The 15,394-nt window shown below is 39.4% G+C and overlaps 1 protein-coding gene across 3 annotated transcripts in view; it reads right to left on the bottom strand.

Annotated features, from left to right (window-relative positions):
- The window catches only part of tacc3 (transforming, acidic coiled-coil containing protein 3), an 84,368-nt gene that overhangs the window by 8,019 nt on the left and 60,955 nt on the right, over window positions 1-15,394 (bottom strand). For all 3 annotated transcript variants that reach the window (XM_068029667.1, XM_068029672.1, XM_068029681.1), the window contains exons 10-16: window positions 14,851-14,911; window positions 13,679-13,831; window positions 8,868-8,944; window positions 8,720-8,763; window positions 8,333-8,493; window positions 3,918-4,024; window positions 1,850-1,970 (exon numbers count right to left, since the gene is read on the bottom strand). In XM_068029667.1, coding sequence (XP_067885768.1) covers window positions 1,850-1,970; window positions 3,918-4,024; window positions 8,333-8,493; window positions 8,720-8,763; window positions 8,868-8,944; window positions 13,679-13,831; window positions 14,851-14,911 — 724 coding nt within the window. The remainder of the gene's footprint in view (window positions 1-1,849; window positions 1,971-3,917; window positions 4,025-8,332; window positions 8,494-8,719; window positions 8,764-8,867; window positions 8,945-13,678; window positions 13,832-14,850; window positions 14,912-15,394) is intronic.

The raw sequence follows: 15,394 nt of genomic DNA, 5'->3' as shown, positions 1-15,394 counted from the left end.
GCAGGTACCATAGAGACGTTTAAGAGGCACCTTGACAAATACATGAATAGGATGCTAATAGAGGGATACGGACCCCGGAAGTGCAGAAGGTTTTAAGTTTAGGCAGGCAGGCTTGGAGGGCTGAATGGCCTGTTCCTGTGCTGTGCATTTTTGTTCTTTTGATAGAATAGGGTACTTTAAATGGTGTAATGCTAGAAATAGGAGAGAAGCAGGTACATGAGTCATTAAAATGTCCAGAAATAGAATGTTGGACTTTATAGCCTCAGAACTAGAAATCAGGGGGTAGAAGTCATGCTTCAGCTATATAAAGCCATGGTTAGACCACACCCAGAGTACTGTGAGCAGTTCATGGAAACTACACCTTGGGAAGGATACATAGCCTTGGAGTGCAACATAGATTTACAAGAATGATGCCTTGGTTCCAAGGAGATTACACAAACTAGGGTTGTATTCTGAAATTTAGACAGTTAAAAGGAGTTATTTAAAATCAAAGTTAAGAAATAGCTTCCTCTATTTACCCTATCAGCATAAGGAGTCCAGGACTGGGGCATAATCTAAAAATTAGAGCCAGTCCTTTGAAATTAGAATACATTTCTACACAAAGGGTGGTTGAAGCTTGGAGCTCTTTTGCAAACAGCAACTGATATTTCTCAATTATTAAATTTTAAAATCAGAGATTGATGATTTATCAACTGCAGATATTAAGGCATGTGGGGCAAAGGCAGGTACATGGAGTTAGGTTACAGATCAGCCATAATCTCATTGAATGGCAGAACAGGCTCGAGAGCCTAAAATGGCCAACACCTGCTCCATGTTCAAAAATTATGACTGGCCACAACAATGGCATATAATGGCATATACCTACTTCAAATCTGCAAGTTATGTGGTAAATGGTTTTATTGCATGAAATGGTTAGGACTTTGAAGTGGGGTCTTGCTCCAATTTTTGGAAATCCATAGTGTATTTCAATGTCTTGAGCAACAGATTCTTGCATATGGATGGCAGCATTTATACACCTGAAATAGATGGTGCCCAATTCTAGATCACACTGCAGAAACTGGTCATTCCACAGCACCTAGTGTCAGGAGGATGATTTAAAGATTTAAGTAGGATTCAATGAGAAAATAGAAATTTAAAATTGATATTTGGCTTTAAAATCCATGTGAAAATATCCACCTTCCTGAATCAGGCTTAAACCAAAAAGAGACAGATATTCATCCTCTACTCAATACATTGCATGGAAAACCTTTCACTGGAAGAATTGGGGCCAAATAAGTAAATATGTAAAGGTTGGTAGAAGAATAAGCACACATGATTGTTAGGAGATTGATGGACCTAATGTTCAAGTCAGCTTATATAGACTACAGTGTCCAGTTTAGTCAGCTCAAATGACATTTAAGTTCTAGAGGCAGAGTTGATTTTCAGAGCTGAGGATAGGTTCGGTAAACTAGAGCTCTTCAGCCCAGGGACAGGGGTGAGACTTAAAGTACAAGGTAAAAAAAAAAAACACTATCTGAAAGACAAAACCTGCAATATTTAAAAAAGGCAAGCCAAGAGAATATAGACTCAGGTCACCAGCAGTTAAATCAGATGTCAGTAAGAAAATTCAATAAGCAGCTTTTGAAAAAATAGCAGGGAGGAATATTCAAAAACAGTTGGAAAAAAAAAAAGAGTAGAAAGTGATGGTTTTACTTTTTGAAAAAAGTGTTCACTAAATGGCCTCGACTATATTCATCTGGATTTATTGGGAGGTGGGATATGTAGTTGTGGAAAATGAACCTTGAATACCTGAAGATACAGATCTACAAAGACTGAGTAAAAGAATCTGCATCAAATTTAGTCAGCTTGCCTTTTCTTCCACACTCCTTTCCATGGAATTGGCTTTCATTTGCTCCTTGCGCAGATGAGCCTGGAGAGCAGCAATCTCTGCCTTGTACTTGTTACGTACTTGTGCAATCTCTTCATTTGCTCTTTTCAGGAAAAGAAAAAGGTTAGCTATTTATTAACAAATGCCACTACTAAAATCCAATTTGTTATATATCTCATGCTTCACAGTATCCACATTACAGCAACAAGCCTGTCACTAGGAACAGAAATTTGCTAGTCATTTAATTAGATCATAGTTGACCTGTACTTCTACTTCATATCCCTCAATACTACTTGGCCAATAAAAATCAGAATCTCAAATTTCAATTGACAGCATCTACAACCAGCAGAGGGCAGTGGGGAAAATTTGACTTCCACTTTAAGGGTTTTTTATTCACTAATCTATCAAGTCCCTTGTCATTTGTACAAGGATCAATTAGATCACCTAACCAAGGGAATAAAAGCCAAGTTCATGCATGAATTTTAAAAAATGGTAACTACATTAAGATCTGACTGTACAAATTGAGTAAACAGCTTAAGACCAAATGGCATTGCTTTAAATAGAAGACAACTACCAATAGTGCCATGGGATCTTGTACCCAATTGAATAGCAGATGGTTAAATGCCTCTAATTCCCTAGGAACTAGACGTTCTCAGCCTAGACTTTAAAATTTGTTCATGGGATTTGGGCAAGGCCAGTATTTAATTACCTATCCTTAAATTACCCTTAAAAAAATGGTGGAGAGCCATCTTCTTGAACCACTGCAGTCCATGTGGTGTAGATGCACCTGCAGTGCTATTTGGGAAATCTGGCCAGTTTCCTTATTTCAAATTTTCTATAGATGTTTGATAGAACCACATGGCTTGCTCGACCATTTTAGAGGGCAGTTAAGAGTCAACCACATCAGTTGCACTGCAGTTTTATTATGAGTTCAACATGCAGCTGCAAAAATAATAAAAAGCAGGAAACTGAACACTTTCCATGTCTGGCAGAATCAAGCACTTAGTTTAGGTACAACTGATTTAGGTGAAAAGTAAAGTTGGCCTACATTGGTAGAGGATGGAATATTTTGATGTTGAAGGCTCACTGACCTGAAATGTTAACTCTGGATGTTGGGCTTCATAGAGCCAGAGTAAAAATCAGGGAAGGCATGAACTTTTATAAAGCTCTGGTCACCACACTTTAGCAAGGATGTGAGGGTCCTTGAATGGGTGCAGAGGTGGTTTACCAGAATGGTTCCAGGGAGGAGGGATGTTACAAAGTTAGGTTAGAAAAGCTGGAACAAAAACAAGAAATGCTGGATTCACTCAGCAGGTCTGGCAGCATCTGTGGAAAGAGAAGCAGAGTTAACGTTTCGGGTCAGTGACCCTTCTTCGGAACTGGCCAGTTCCGAAGAAGGGTCACTGACCCGAAACGTTAACTCTGCTTCTCTTTCCACAGATGCTGCCAGACCTGCTGAGTGAATCCAGCATTTCTTGTTTTTGTTCCAGCTTTCCAGCATCCGCAGTATTTTGCTTTTAGAAAAGCTGGAATAGTCCTTGAAGCAAAAAGATTTGAGGGGAGATTTGATAGAAGTGTACAAGATTGACAGGTTTAAGTAAGTTAGACAAGAAAAACTTTCTATTAACTGATGGTACCAGGACAAGGGGACGCAGATTTAAAAAAAGGTTTGGGCAAGGAGATGCAGCAGGAAAAAAAAAATGAAGAACTTTTTTTTCCCTCACAACGCAGCAAGTGGTAGGGACCTGGAACTCACTTTCCAAAAGGGTGGTGGAAGCACAATGATTTCAAAAGGAAATAAATTTACAGGGCCTCAGCAATTGAGCAAGGGAGTGGGACTGACTGGACTGCTCCATGGACTTGATGGGTTGAATGACCTCAGTCTATGCGGTCAATGACTACCAATTTATTTAGCCTGTTACCCCAAATTTTCTTCTGGTTTTGTGGACATTTAACAGATAGTCAACTTCACATTTAAAAAAAAAACAAACATTCTGGCTCAATGAAATTTCAATATTGAGGCTACAGAACCATTGAAAAGAATACTCACTGATTCAGTTTTTCTTCAGCATGAACTTTCAGAGCCTGGTACCTCTGCTCTTCCTTTTTAATTCTTGCAAGATAATCCTGAGCACATTTCTTTAGAGACTCTTCATTCTAAACAGAATTTGAAAAAACTATCAATTCACGTGCCCGATGGCAATTAGTCAACTGACTTGAATATCAGTGGTGCCATACTGCAGTTCCTACACATTGGGTCCAGTCACTAAAGGACAAAGAAATTAAAAAAAAAAAACTTAGCTGACTGGAACCTCAAGAATGCAAGAGGCCACAAGCTATTTGGGCAGTCTACATTTGTGGCAAATGCAACTAATGTAGACAAATAAAGTGATAGGCTTTGGGAAGTGAAGATCTACAGGTACAGATCTTTAGAAACCGGAACTGTATTTGGAAAAGGAACAATGGGATTGATTGCTTTTGTTTATGGGGCACTAATAAAATCTGGTTATGATTAACATGCATGATAGATACATTTCAACAAAAAAGAAAAAATTCCAAGGGTGGGATCTGCCATCTGTAGTTAACTAAAACAATTAAAGATAGGCTTTTTCTTTAAGTTTGATACTATTATTGCACAACGATGGGTGGCAGGTCAGAGGATTGGACAGAATATAACAACGAAGAATGACAAAGATTGATAAGGAAGGTAAAATTAGAGTAAAAAAAAAAAGCCAGCTAGAATCAAAGACAGATAGTAAGAGTTTCTATAGATATTTATTTATTTATTTTTTTTTTTAAAGTGTTAACAAAGTGAACATCGGTCCTATATAGAGTGTATCTGGGGAATTAATAATGGATAATAAAGAGATGGCAATGAATTGAACAGGTATTTTGCATCAGTCTTCACTACTGAGGATACAAGTAACATCCCAGTATTAACTGAGAGTCAAGAAATGGAAGGGAGGGAGGAACTCAAGAAAAATACGATCACCAGAGAAGTGGTACTGATCAAATTGTTGGAGCTGCAGTCTGACAAGTCCCTGGCTCCCAATGGACTTCATCCTAGGTGGTGAGAAGTGGCTGCAGAGATAGTTGATGGGTTAGTTTTAATTTCCCAAAATTTGCTAGATTTGGGGAAGGTTCCATTAGATTGGAAAATAGCAAATGCAACTCCTTTATTGAAAATAAAAAGGAGACAAAAGCAGGAAACTGCAGGCCAGTTAGCTTAACATCTGTCTTAGGGGAAAGGTTAGAAGCTATTAAAGACCATATAGCAGGGCATTTAGAAACAAAAAAAAAAATCAGGCAGAGTCAACATGGATTTGTTAAAAGGAAACTATATTTAAACCAATTTATTGGACTTCTTTGAGGGAGTTACATGTGCTATGGATAAAAGGGGAACTGGTGGATATATTGTACTTCGATTTCCAAAAGGCATTGATTGATAAGGTGCCACATCAAAAAAGGTTATTGTGTAAGGGGCAACATTGGCATGGATAAAAGATTTGTTAACCAACAGGAAACAGTAGGCATAAATGGGTCATTTTCTGGTTGGCAAGATGTAATGAGTGGTGTGCCACAGGGATTTGTGCTGCGGCCTCAACTTTTTACAATTTATATAAATGACTTAGATGAAGGGACCGAAGGTATGGTTGCTAAATTTGCTGATGACAAAGAGGAGGAAAGTAACTTGTGAAGAGGCACAGTGGCGCAGTGGTTAGCACCGCCGCCTCACAGCTCCAGCGACCCGGGTTCAATTCTGGGCACTGCCTGTGTGGAGTTTGCAAGTTCTCCCTGTGTCTGCGTGGGTTTCCTCCGGGTGCTCCGGTTTCCTCCCACAAGCCAAAAGACTTGCAGGTTGGTAGGTAAATTGGCCATTATAAATTGCCCCTAGTATAGGTAGGTGGTAGGGAAATATAGGGACAGGTGGGGATGTGGTAGGAATATGGGATTAGTGTAGGATTAGTATAAGTGGGTGGTTGATGGTCGGCACAGACTCGGTGGGCCGAAGGGCCTGTTTCAGTGCTGTATCTCTAAACTAAACTAAAACATAAGGGGGCAAAAGGGATATAGATAGGTTAAGTGAGTGGGCAAACACCTGGCAAATGGAGTATAATGTGGAAAAATGTGAAATTATCCACTTTGGCAGGAAGAATTAAAAAAAAAGCATATTATCTAAATGGTGAGAGATTGCAGAGTTCTGAGATGCAGAGGGATCTGGGTGTCCTACTGCATGAAATCACAAAAAGGCTAGTATGCAGGTACAGTGCATTAGGAAAGCTAATAGAATGTTATCATTTATTGTGAGGGGAATGGAATACAAAAGTAGGGAGGTTATGCTTCAGCTATAGAGGGCATTGGTGAGACCACATCTGGAGTGCTGGTCTCATTTTAAGGAAGGATGTAAATGCTTTGGAGGCAGTACAGAGAAAGTTTACTTGACGAATACCTGGAAATGGCAGGCTGTCTTACGAGGAAAGATTGGACAGGCTAGGCTTGTATCCACTGGAGTTTAGAAAAGTAAGAGGCAGCTTGATTGTAATACAAGATGCTCAGGGTCTTGACAGGGTGGATGTGGAAAGGATGTTTCCCCCTATGGGAAAATCTAGAACCAGGAGTCACTGTTTAAAAATAAAAGGGGTCGCCCTGAAGACAGAAATGAGAAATTTTCTCAGGGTCATGAATCTTTGGAATTCTCTTCTTCAAAAGGCAGTGGAAGCAGAGTCTTGGAATATTTAAGGTAGAGGTAGAGTAATCAGTTCAGCCATGAACTTATTGAATGGTGGAGCAGGTACGAAGGGCCGAGTGGCCTACTCTTGCTTCTAATTTGTAAGTTTATATTAGTTCGGCCCCAGTGGGTAATCCATTAAGACAATTACTGGTGCCTTGGATTATGTGCAATGCAGATTTAGAGCTGTCACCAGGCATTATGGAGATATCCAAGCGTTCTTAGTTTTGAAAGGGTAAATTGATATTTCCACTCTGAACTGGCAACGAGATATAATGTATGGGTTTAAAAGCAATGTCAGAGTACTCAACGCATTGCCCAAAGTCTCAAGTCCATGTCAGCTCTCAGTAGCACAATCTCAGTCCCATTCACCTGCTCTATGCCCATAGCTGCAAATTTATTTCCCCCACAAGTACCCACCCAATTTCCTTTTGAAATAATTTATCTCGCTCCTCCACTTCCAGCACCCTCTTGGGCAGTAATTTCCAAGTCATTACCTTATCTAAACCTGTCAAAGAAAAGTTGATCCAATTAGCTGATGGTCCAGTTTGGGCAGAAGATGCAGGGCAGATGAGAAAGAACCTTTTATGTAATGAGTGGTAATGACCTGGAACTTGCTGCCTATGAGGATGGTGGAAGTGGGAGATGATCTATGATTTCAAAAAGGAAATTGGGTAGACCCCTGAGGGAAATAAACCTGAAGGGCCAAATGGCCTCCTCCTGTAATGATTGTCATGTCAGATCAAATTCTCATTAGATATTCCCAAGACTAAATTTGTAATAGAAACACCTATTTAAACTCATTACTCTTAAACACAATGGTTCTGGTGTGGCTATTTTGCATTTCCCAACAGCTCAGATTACTGTACTGTAGAGAGATTCCAATATTTCAACATTTTCTACTTTAAACTGCCAAAGGATTTGCTTTCCAACTCTTATAGCAAATTATGCACAATAGGGTAGAATGCGACCAGCAGGGGACAGTTACAAATACAAGTCTTGGTCCAGTCTTCTCTACCCTTATTTCACCTGAAGACTATTTAGCCTCAACTCCCATGTGCAATATCAGATCAACTAGCTTGAAGGAAAATAAATGGGAACAAGCAGGAAATGACCAAAGATATGCAGTAGTTTGGTAAAAGCACAGCATATTTTCTCATGTTACTTTCATCACCTCTCGACAGCATTGAGCTGATCTTTACCCATGCACAAGGGGAAACAAAGTCCACTGCACTGTTCTGCAGTGGTTTGGATCTGTGCTTTTAGCACATTATACAAGATCAATTTCACACTAGTGCAGCTCTTCAAGATATGCAAGCTTTTGTTTCAATCATTTCTCTTACCATTTTCTTTTTCTCACCATACATATTTTAGCAGAGGCACCTTGAGAAAAAAAAAACAGCCTTTTCGGAGGGAGGTTAAAGATTTCCCCAGCCTAACATGATTACATCATAAAACCATTTCAGTCTCAAAAGCCAGACTAAAAATAGTCAACCTTGTATTTGAATGGCAATGAGCTGAAAAATTACTGAATGCGATGACAAACCATATTTCACCTGGCACATTATTCAACTAAGATCAATCTATTTTTGATCCAATGATTAATTTTAAAAGCTTTCCGTTTAACACAGTGCTGCATTCCAAGCTGCCTTCAATTTGCTGCTCAAGATCATGATTGAATAGGATTGATGTGGCTGCAAAAATGCCTTGAATTATCTTTTTTGAAGCAGACTCACCTTTTTATAACCCTCAAGTGCTTCCTTCTGTTTCTCAAATCGCTTAAACAACTCCGAAAATGATTTTTCAACTGAGTTTAGCTCCTTTAAGGCTTGCAGTTTTTCTTCTGTTACTTTTGCCAGCTCTGCCTTGGCTAATTCACTTTTTTTGCCAGATTCTTCTGAAAATTCAAAGGTCAAAGAGAATCTATGAAAGTGCCATTTTCTAGGCAATTTAGACTCACCATTTGATAAGGCAATACACACCAACTACATCTTCCCAAAAAGATTGAAGTACCATGAATTTGCATGATTACAAACTTGGTAAAATTGTTAATTTAGCGCAAGTTCCAACTGCAAAAGGAAATCTACCAAGAATATGGAGTTTGAAGTAACAATAAAACTCACCCATCATTTGAAAGGTCACCTCAGAATATTCATTAACAATTTTTCTAGGGATAATATACAAGATTGTTAGCATTCAAGGATTGTCAAAAGTTTTGTTTTCAATATCCAAAATTACAAGGAAACCTCATACATGAAAAGGTATCCTTACTTCATTTCTGCACATTGTACAAGGCTTTCTTCATACTTCTGTTTCCATTCCAAAGTTGTTGCTTCCTGTTGAGTCACCTATGAATTGTAAGAAAGTGGATCAATGTACCAGAAACCACAATAAAGCAAAGAAAATAAAAAAGTTGCAATCTGCTACAGGTGAAACTTGAAAACATCCCAACACACATGTCCACCCAAAGCAATAAATGTTGATATACAATATCCCAAAGATTACAGCAAGGGTTCAAGGCAATCAAGCCATGTGGAGCATTAATTCTGGTCATATCAGTGGGGGGGGGGGAAAAAGAGAAAAATGTATTGCAAGGATGCAGTGAAAAGACACTCTGAAGTGAAGGGAATGAGCTCAGAAAACCAGGGTGGGCCATTTAACCCAAGCTTGTTCCACCATTCAATGAGATCATGCTGATCAGTGACCCAACTCTGCATACCCATACCTTTGGTTAAAAATGCACCACGCAAATTTAAAAGCAGTTGATTCATCAATTGCCATTTGTCAGAAAGTTCCAGACTTTACCAGTGAAGTGTCTAACATTACTCCCAATAAAGGTCTGGCTCCAATTTTTCCTGGGACCGTGCCCCCCTAGTCCTATAACTCCCAACTAGCAGAAATAGTTTCTCCATCTTAAATTGCAATCAAATCATCCTTAATCTTCTAAATTCCAGTAAATACAACCCTAGCTACATGACAATTTTAGACAACTTCCAACTCTACAGTTTAGAAGGGTAGGTTGAGGAGGAATTAAAAGATATAAGAGGCCATGATTATCAGCTTGGCTCAGTTGGCCTAATCGCAGGTCAGAAAGTTGTGGATTCAAGCCTCACTAGGTTAGAGCTTAGTTTAAGCTAGCAGTACAGAGAATATAGGAACGCAGGAGTAGGCCAATCAGCCCATCAAGCCTGTCCTGCCATTCAATATGATAATGCCTCTCTTCCCCTCCCCCCAGCCATACTATCCTCATATCTGCTGATGTAATTTGTATTTAGAAATCTGTCAATCTCCGCTTTAAACATACTCAATGGCTGAGCTTCCACAGCCCTCTGGGGTAGAAAATTCCAAAGATTCACAACCCTCTAAGAAATTTCCTCATTTCTATCCGAAGTAACTTCCCCCTTATTTTGAAATTGTGTCCCCTGGTTCTAGACTCCCCAACCAGGGGACACATCTTAGCTGCATTTACCCTGTCTATCCCTTTAAGTATTTTGTAGGTTTCAATGAGATCACCTCATTCTTAAACTCTGGAGAATACAGGCCCAGTTTCCCCAGTCTCTCTTCATAGAAGTTCCTCCATCCCAGGAACAAGTCTGCTGAACCTTCGTTGCACTCCCTCTATGGCAATCCTTCCCAAGATAAGGGGACCAAAACTGAACAAAGTATTCCAGGTGTGGTTTAACCAAGATCCTATACAACTAAAGCAAGACTTCACTACTCCTGTACTCAAATCCTCATGCAATAAAGGCCAAAATACCATGAGCCTTCCTAATTGCTTGCTGCACCTGCATGTTAGCTTTCAGTGACTTATTGACAAGGACACAGGTCCCTTTATACATCTACACTTCCTAAGCTCTTACCATTTAAGAAATACTCTGCACATCTATTCCTCCTACCAAAGTGGATAACCTCACATTTTTCCACATTATATTCCATCTGCCACATTCTTGCCCAATCACCAAGTCTATCCAAATCCCCTTGAAACTACTTTGCATCTTCAACACACATTTCCACCTAGTTTTGTGTCATCGGCAAACTTGGAAATATTACATTTGGTCCCCACATCCAAATCATTGACATATTGTGAACAGCTGGGGCCCAAGCATTGATCCCTGCAGTACCCCACTAATCACAGCCTAAATGCAAGAATGACCCGTTTATTCCTACCGTTTTCTGCCTTTTGTTAACCAATCCTTAATCCATACCAGTATATTACCTCCTATCCCATGTGCTTTAATTTTGCTGACCAACCTCCTGTGGGGACTTATCAAAAGCCTTCTAAAAATCCAAGTATACCATGTCCACTGACTGCCCTTTATCAATTCGGTTAGTAATATCCTCAAAGAAACTCCAACAGATTCATCAAACATGATTTCCCGTTCATAAATCCATGTCGATGATGCCCAGATTATCCAAGTGTCCATTCATCACATCCTTTAGAATAGATTCTAACATTTTCCCCCCTAACAACTGATGAAAGGCCAACAGGTCTGTCATTCCATTTTCTCTCTCCCTCCCTTCTTAAATAGTGGGGTGACATTTGCGACCTTCCAATCTGCAGGAACCACTCCAGAATCTATAGAATTTGGGATGATGAACACCAATGCATCCATTATCTCCATTGCTACCTCTTTCAACACTCTGGGATGTAAAATATCAGGTCCTTGGGACTAGTCAACCTTCAGCCCCATTAAATTTCTCCAATACAATCTTACTAATTTTCTTCAATTCCTCATTTCCCCCTAATTTCCTGGATCTCCAATTCTGGGAGATTTCTTGTATCTTCCTCAGTAAAAAGATAGACACAAAGTAATAATTTAGCTTCTCTGCCATTTCTCTATTCCCCATTAGAAATTGTCCTGACTGCCTGTAATGGACCCACATTTGTCTTAGCCAAATGTTTCCTTTTTAATGTAGCTGTAGAAGTTTGTGTCCTTTTAATATTTTTTTGCTAGCTGATATTCATATTCTATTCTCACTCAGTTTCTACAGCCTCCTTTGCTGTATTCAAAAATCCTCCCAATCTTCAGGTTTACTATTATTTCTGGCAACTTTTAATCTTATACAATCCTCAACTTCCTTAGTCACAGTTGACGGCCTTTACTTTTGGCGTTTTTGTGCCTTGAAGGAACGTATACTTGCTGTAAACTTGGAAGAAGCACAAAACCAAAGGATGCAAGAGGGGATGAAAGGCTGGAGGAGATTGCAGAGATAAGTATGGCAAGCCATGGAGACATTTGAAAACCAAGAATAACTTCAGGCATTATGACTTGGGTCACTGTGGATGGAGTGATGGGTAAATAGGAGAGTCAAAATATTCATCAAAAAGATTAAAATATTACCAGTTACCCATAAAGCTTAAAGGCAATACAAGACTCCATTAGGACCATTAAAGAACACAAAACAAACACTGGTGAACTCCTAGGACAAGGCAGAAGTATAAGTGACTATCTTGCATCAGTTATATGGTACAGAAGGAGGTCATGTAGCCCATAGAGTCCATGCCAGCTCTATAGAGCAATCTAGTTAGTCCAAGCCCCTGTATGCTCTTGAAGTGCCCATCCAACTTCCTTCTGAAATAATCCATAGTATCTGCTTCCACCACCCTTGCAGGCAGTGTGTTCCAGGTCATTACCACAAAGGAACTTTAAAATTATACACATTCTCAAATCTTAAAACCCATGTTCCCTAGTCCTTGTACCATCAGCTAATGAGCACAGCTTTTCATGTCATAATTTTGTACACCTCTATCAAATTTCCCCTCAATCTCCTTTGCTCCCAGGAGACCACCAGCTTCTCCAATCTAACTTTGTAACTAAAATCCCTCATCTCTGGTAAATCTCTTCTGCAACCCTTCAAGGTTCCTTCACATCCTTCAAATTAGGACAATGTACAGTTCACACTAAAAAGTTGAGAATGTCAAAGTAAATGTATTCTATAATCCAGGAAATAAGGGGCCTCAAATTAGAGGGCAGCTGGGCAAAGAAGTGAAGTCACCCAAGAGAATTAAAAATGAGTGAGAACGAGACCCAACAGTTGAAATGCACAAGTTTCTGCAGGTGCAGTGCAGAGGTTATTGTGAAGGCAAAGAAAGTTAATTTTATTCACTCACAGGATGGGGGCATTACTGAGGCCAGCATTTATTGCCCATCCCCAATTGCCCTCGATGAGGTAGTGAGCTGCCTTCTTGAACCCCTACAGTCAACGTGGATTAAAGCTTTTTGTAGTGGATTCGATACAACAGTGACTTAGTAGGCTATTTGAGTCAACCACATTGCTGTGGGTCTGAAGTCAGAGCAGACTGGGTAAGGATGGCAGGTTTCCTTCCCCAAGGGAAAGTGAACTTTTTTTTTCTTACTATAAACTGAATCCAATAATTTCATGGTCACCAATACTTTCACAATACTAGCTTTTTATTCCAGATTTATTTAATTGAATTTAAGTTCCCAACTGCTGTGGTGGGATCTAAACTCATCTGAATTAGTCCTCACCTCTGATTATGGTACAGTAACAACCGTACCCCTAGAATGTTTAGAGAGGACACTAGTATATACAAGACTAGTTAAGCCTCATCTGGAATACTCTGATTCTTTCCCATTGAGGGTGAGGAACACTGGACTAGAACTGCTGGGTCTTTGCCTTAAAAGTGTAGGCTTTTTTTGGGAGTGGGGATTTCAAGTATTAAAGGAATAAAAATAAACTGTGGACAGACCATTGAACAAGATAGTTAGGGAATAAGAGGGTCATACATACAACTCAAAACTTGATCCAAGAAGCTTTTTACATAGATGGTTATTGACACATGGAATAAGTTATTGGCTCAAGTGACAAGTGCAGATTAGCTGCTATAGTTAAGAAGTTGGAGGAGTCCTTTGCTGTGTACCATGTATCTCACGGCTCACTAATCAAGAGTTAGAAAGTAAAGGAATTTCCCCATTGTGGAATTGGTACTCTGGTCTAACAATAAGTGAACTGCAGCTTGTTCAAATTCCAACTAAACAGTTTTAACAATGTAGTTTCCAGCTAAAGCAAACATACTTGTACCTTGGAAACAGGGAACCCTGAAAACTATTAGTACTTGCCTCTTGCTTTACAGCCAGAATTGCAGCATCCATGTCCTTTTGGCTGTATTTCAGCACCTCAACAATGGCATCCTCAGCAGGAACTGTAACTGATGTGAAATCAGCTACGGGATTAATAATGGATTGCAAATCAGGGATCAAGGTAGTTATATCCTACACAGAAAAGATTAGTAGTAAGAAACTGCACAGAATCACAACTTTCAAAAACCATCTTTGACATGTTACCATTCAAAACTTCAATTAGATTAGAGTTTTAATACCCTTACAAGAGTAACATCTTGCCACTACCCCCCTTCTACAGGGCCCAGTTAAATCTTAAACTTTCCATTTATATTGCAAAATTATGGAAATTAACAGGAAACAATGCAACTCTACCCAAGAGTGTGAATCAAGTAGTACTCTTCCATTGCTTAGCACAAGTCAAACAATTTAGGGCTTTAAAAAAAAAATTATGCAGAGTTGAGACATGCAATGCCCTATTAGAAAGTGGTAGAAACAGAATCATAGTAGCTTTAAAAAAAATGTGTAACTATCAAAGATGAAACTTAAGGATATGTGGAATATGGGAAATGGGACAAACTGAGTTGCCTGTGGTAGTATTCTTGCCTCAGGACTACAGATTCAAATTCCACTAGAGGACAAAAATCTAGGCTAATGCTCCAGTGCATTACTGACAGTGTGAATGCTGCACGGTCAAAGCCATCATCTGTCAGACAAGACATTAAGCCAAAACCCCATCTGCCTTCAGGTGGATGTAAAAGATGTTCTGGTCATTATTTATTTCAATATAACCAAAATCAGATAATTGTCATTTTTGCTGCTTGCAAACTGGATACCATGTCCAGGACTCCTACATTACAGGACTGACAGCACTTCAAGAGCTTGTCACTGGTTGAAAAATGTTTTGGACATCCTGTGGTTGTGAAAGGAACTATATAAATGCAAATCTGAGAAATGGCCAAATTTCCCTTCTGCACTAGAATTTTATAACATCACTATGACACTTGCAGTAGTGAGATTAAGTAATAAGTGACAAGTTAGAGACAGACAGCCTTCAGGCAAATATTCAAGGCTAAACAAAATCCTCAATGTCTGTAAGAATGAGCCTGCATGACTTTCAAGTATATGAAGAAAGTGAAATTACTGTAACATTGTTAATGAAAGTTACTTACAACCATTACATCTGGCTGTTCATGCTGAATCAGTCTGGGTTCAAGATCCCCTATGCTCAAACTGTAGACAAAGAATTAGCAGCTTTTAAATGTTTGTGAATTAAATTTCTAAGTTTAAATGACTAGAAATAAGATGCTTCAATATAGACACTCAATATCTACATTCAGAACCAGGTATATTAGATATCAAGCGAGGGTGCCATACAGCAAGGGAGCAGCAATCTCAACCAAGTGTAACAATTGTCTAAAGCAAGCTATCCATTTCCCCCATATCCTGTGACCAGATAATAAGTGCATGTTGATCATAGGAAGTTTACAGCACAGAAAGAGTCCACTTGACCCATTGTGTCTGTGGCAGCCAATCGAGTCACCCAGCTTAATGCCACTTTCCAGCATTTGGTCTGTAGCCCTTCAAGTTATGGCAATTCAGGTGCACATCCAGGCATCTTTCAAAAATGAAGTTTTCTGCCTCTACCACCCTTTCAGGCAGAGAGTTCCAGACCACCCCCCTCTGGGTGAAAAACATATCTTCCCTCTAACCCTA

Source organism: Heterodontus francisci, chromosome 1, assembly GCF_036365525.1.
Source record: "Heterodontus francisci isolate sHetFra1 chromosome 1, sHetFra1.hap1, whole genome shotgun sequence".
Taxonomy (NCBI): Eukaryota; Metazoa; Chordata; class Chondrichthyes; order Heterodontiformes; family Heterodontidae; genus Heterodontus; species Heterodontus francisci.
This window is presented reverse-complemented; position numbering and strand designations above follow the sequence as displayed.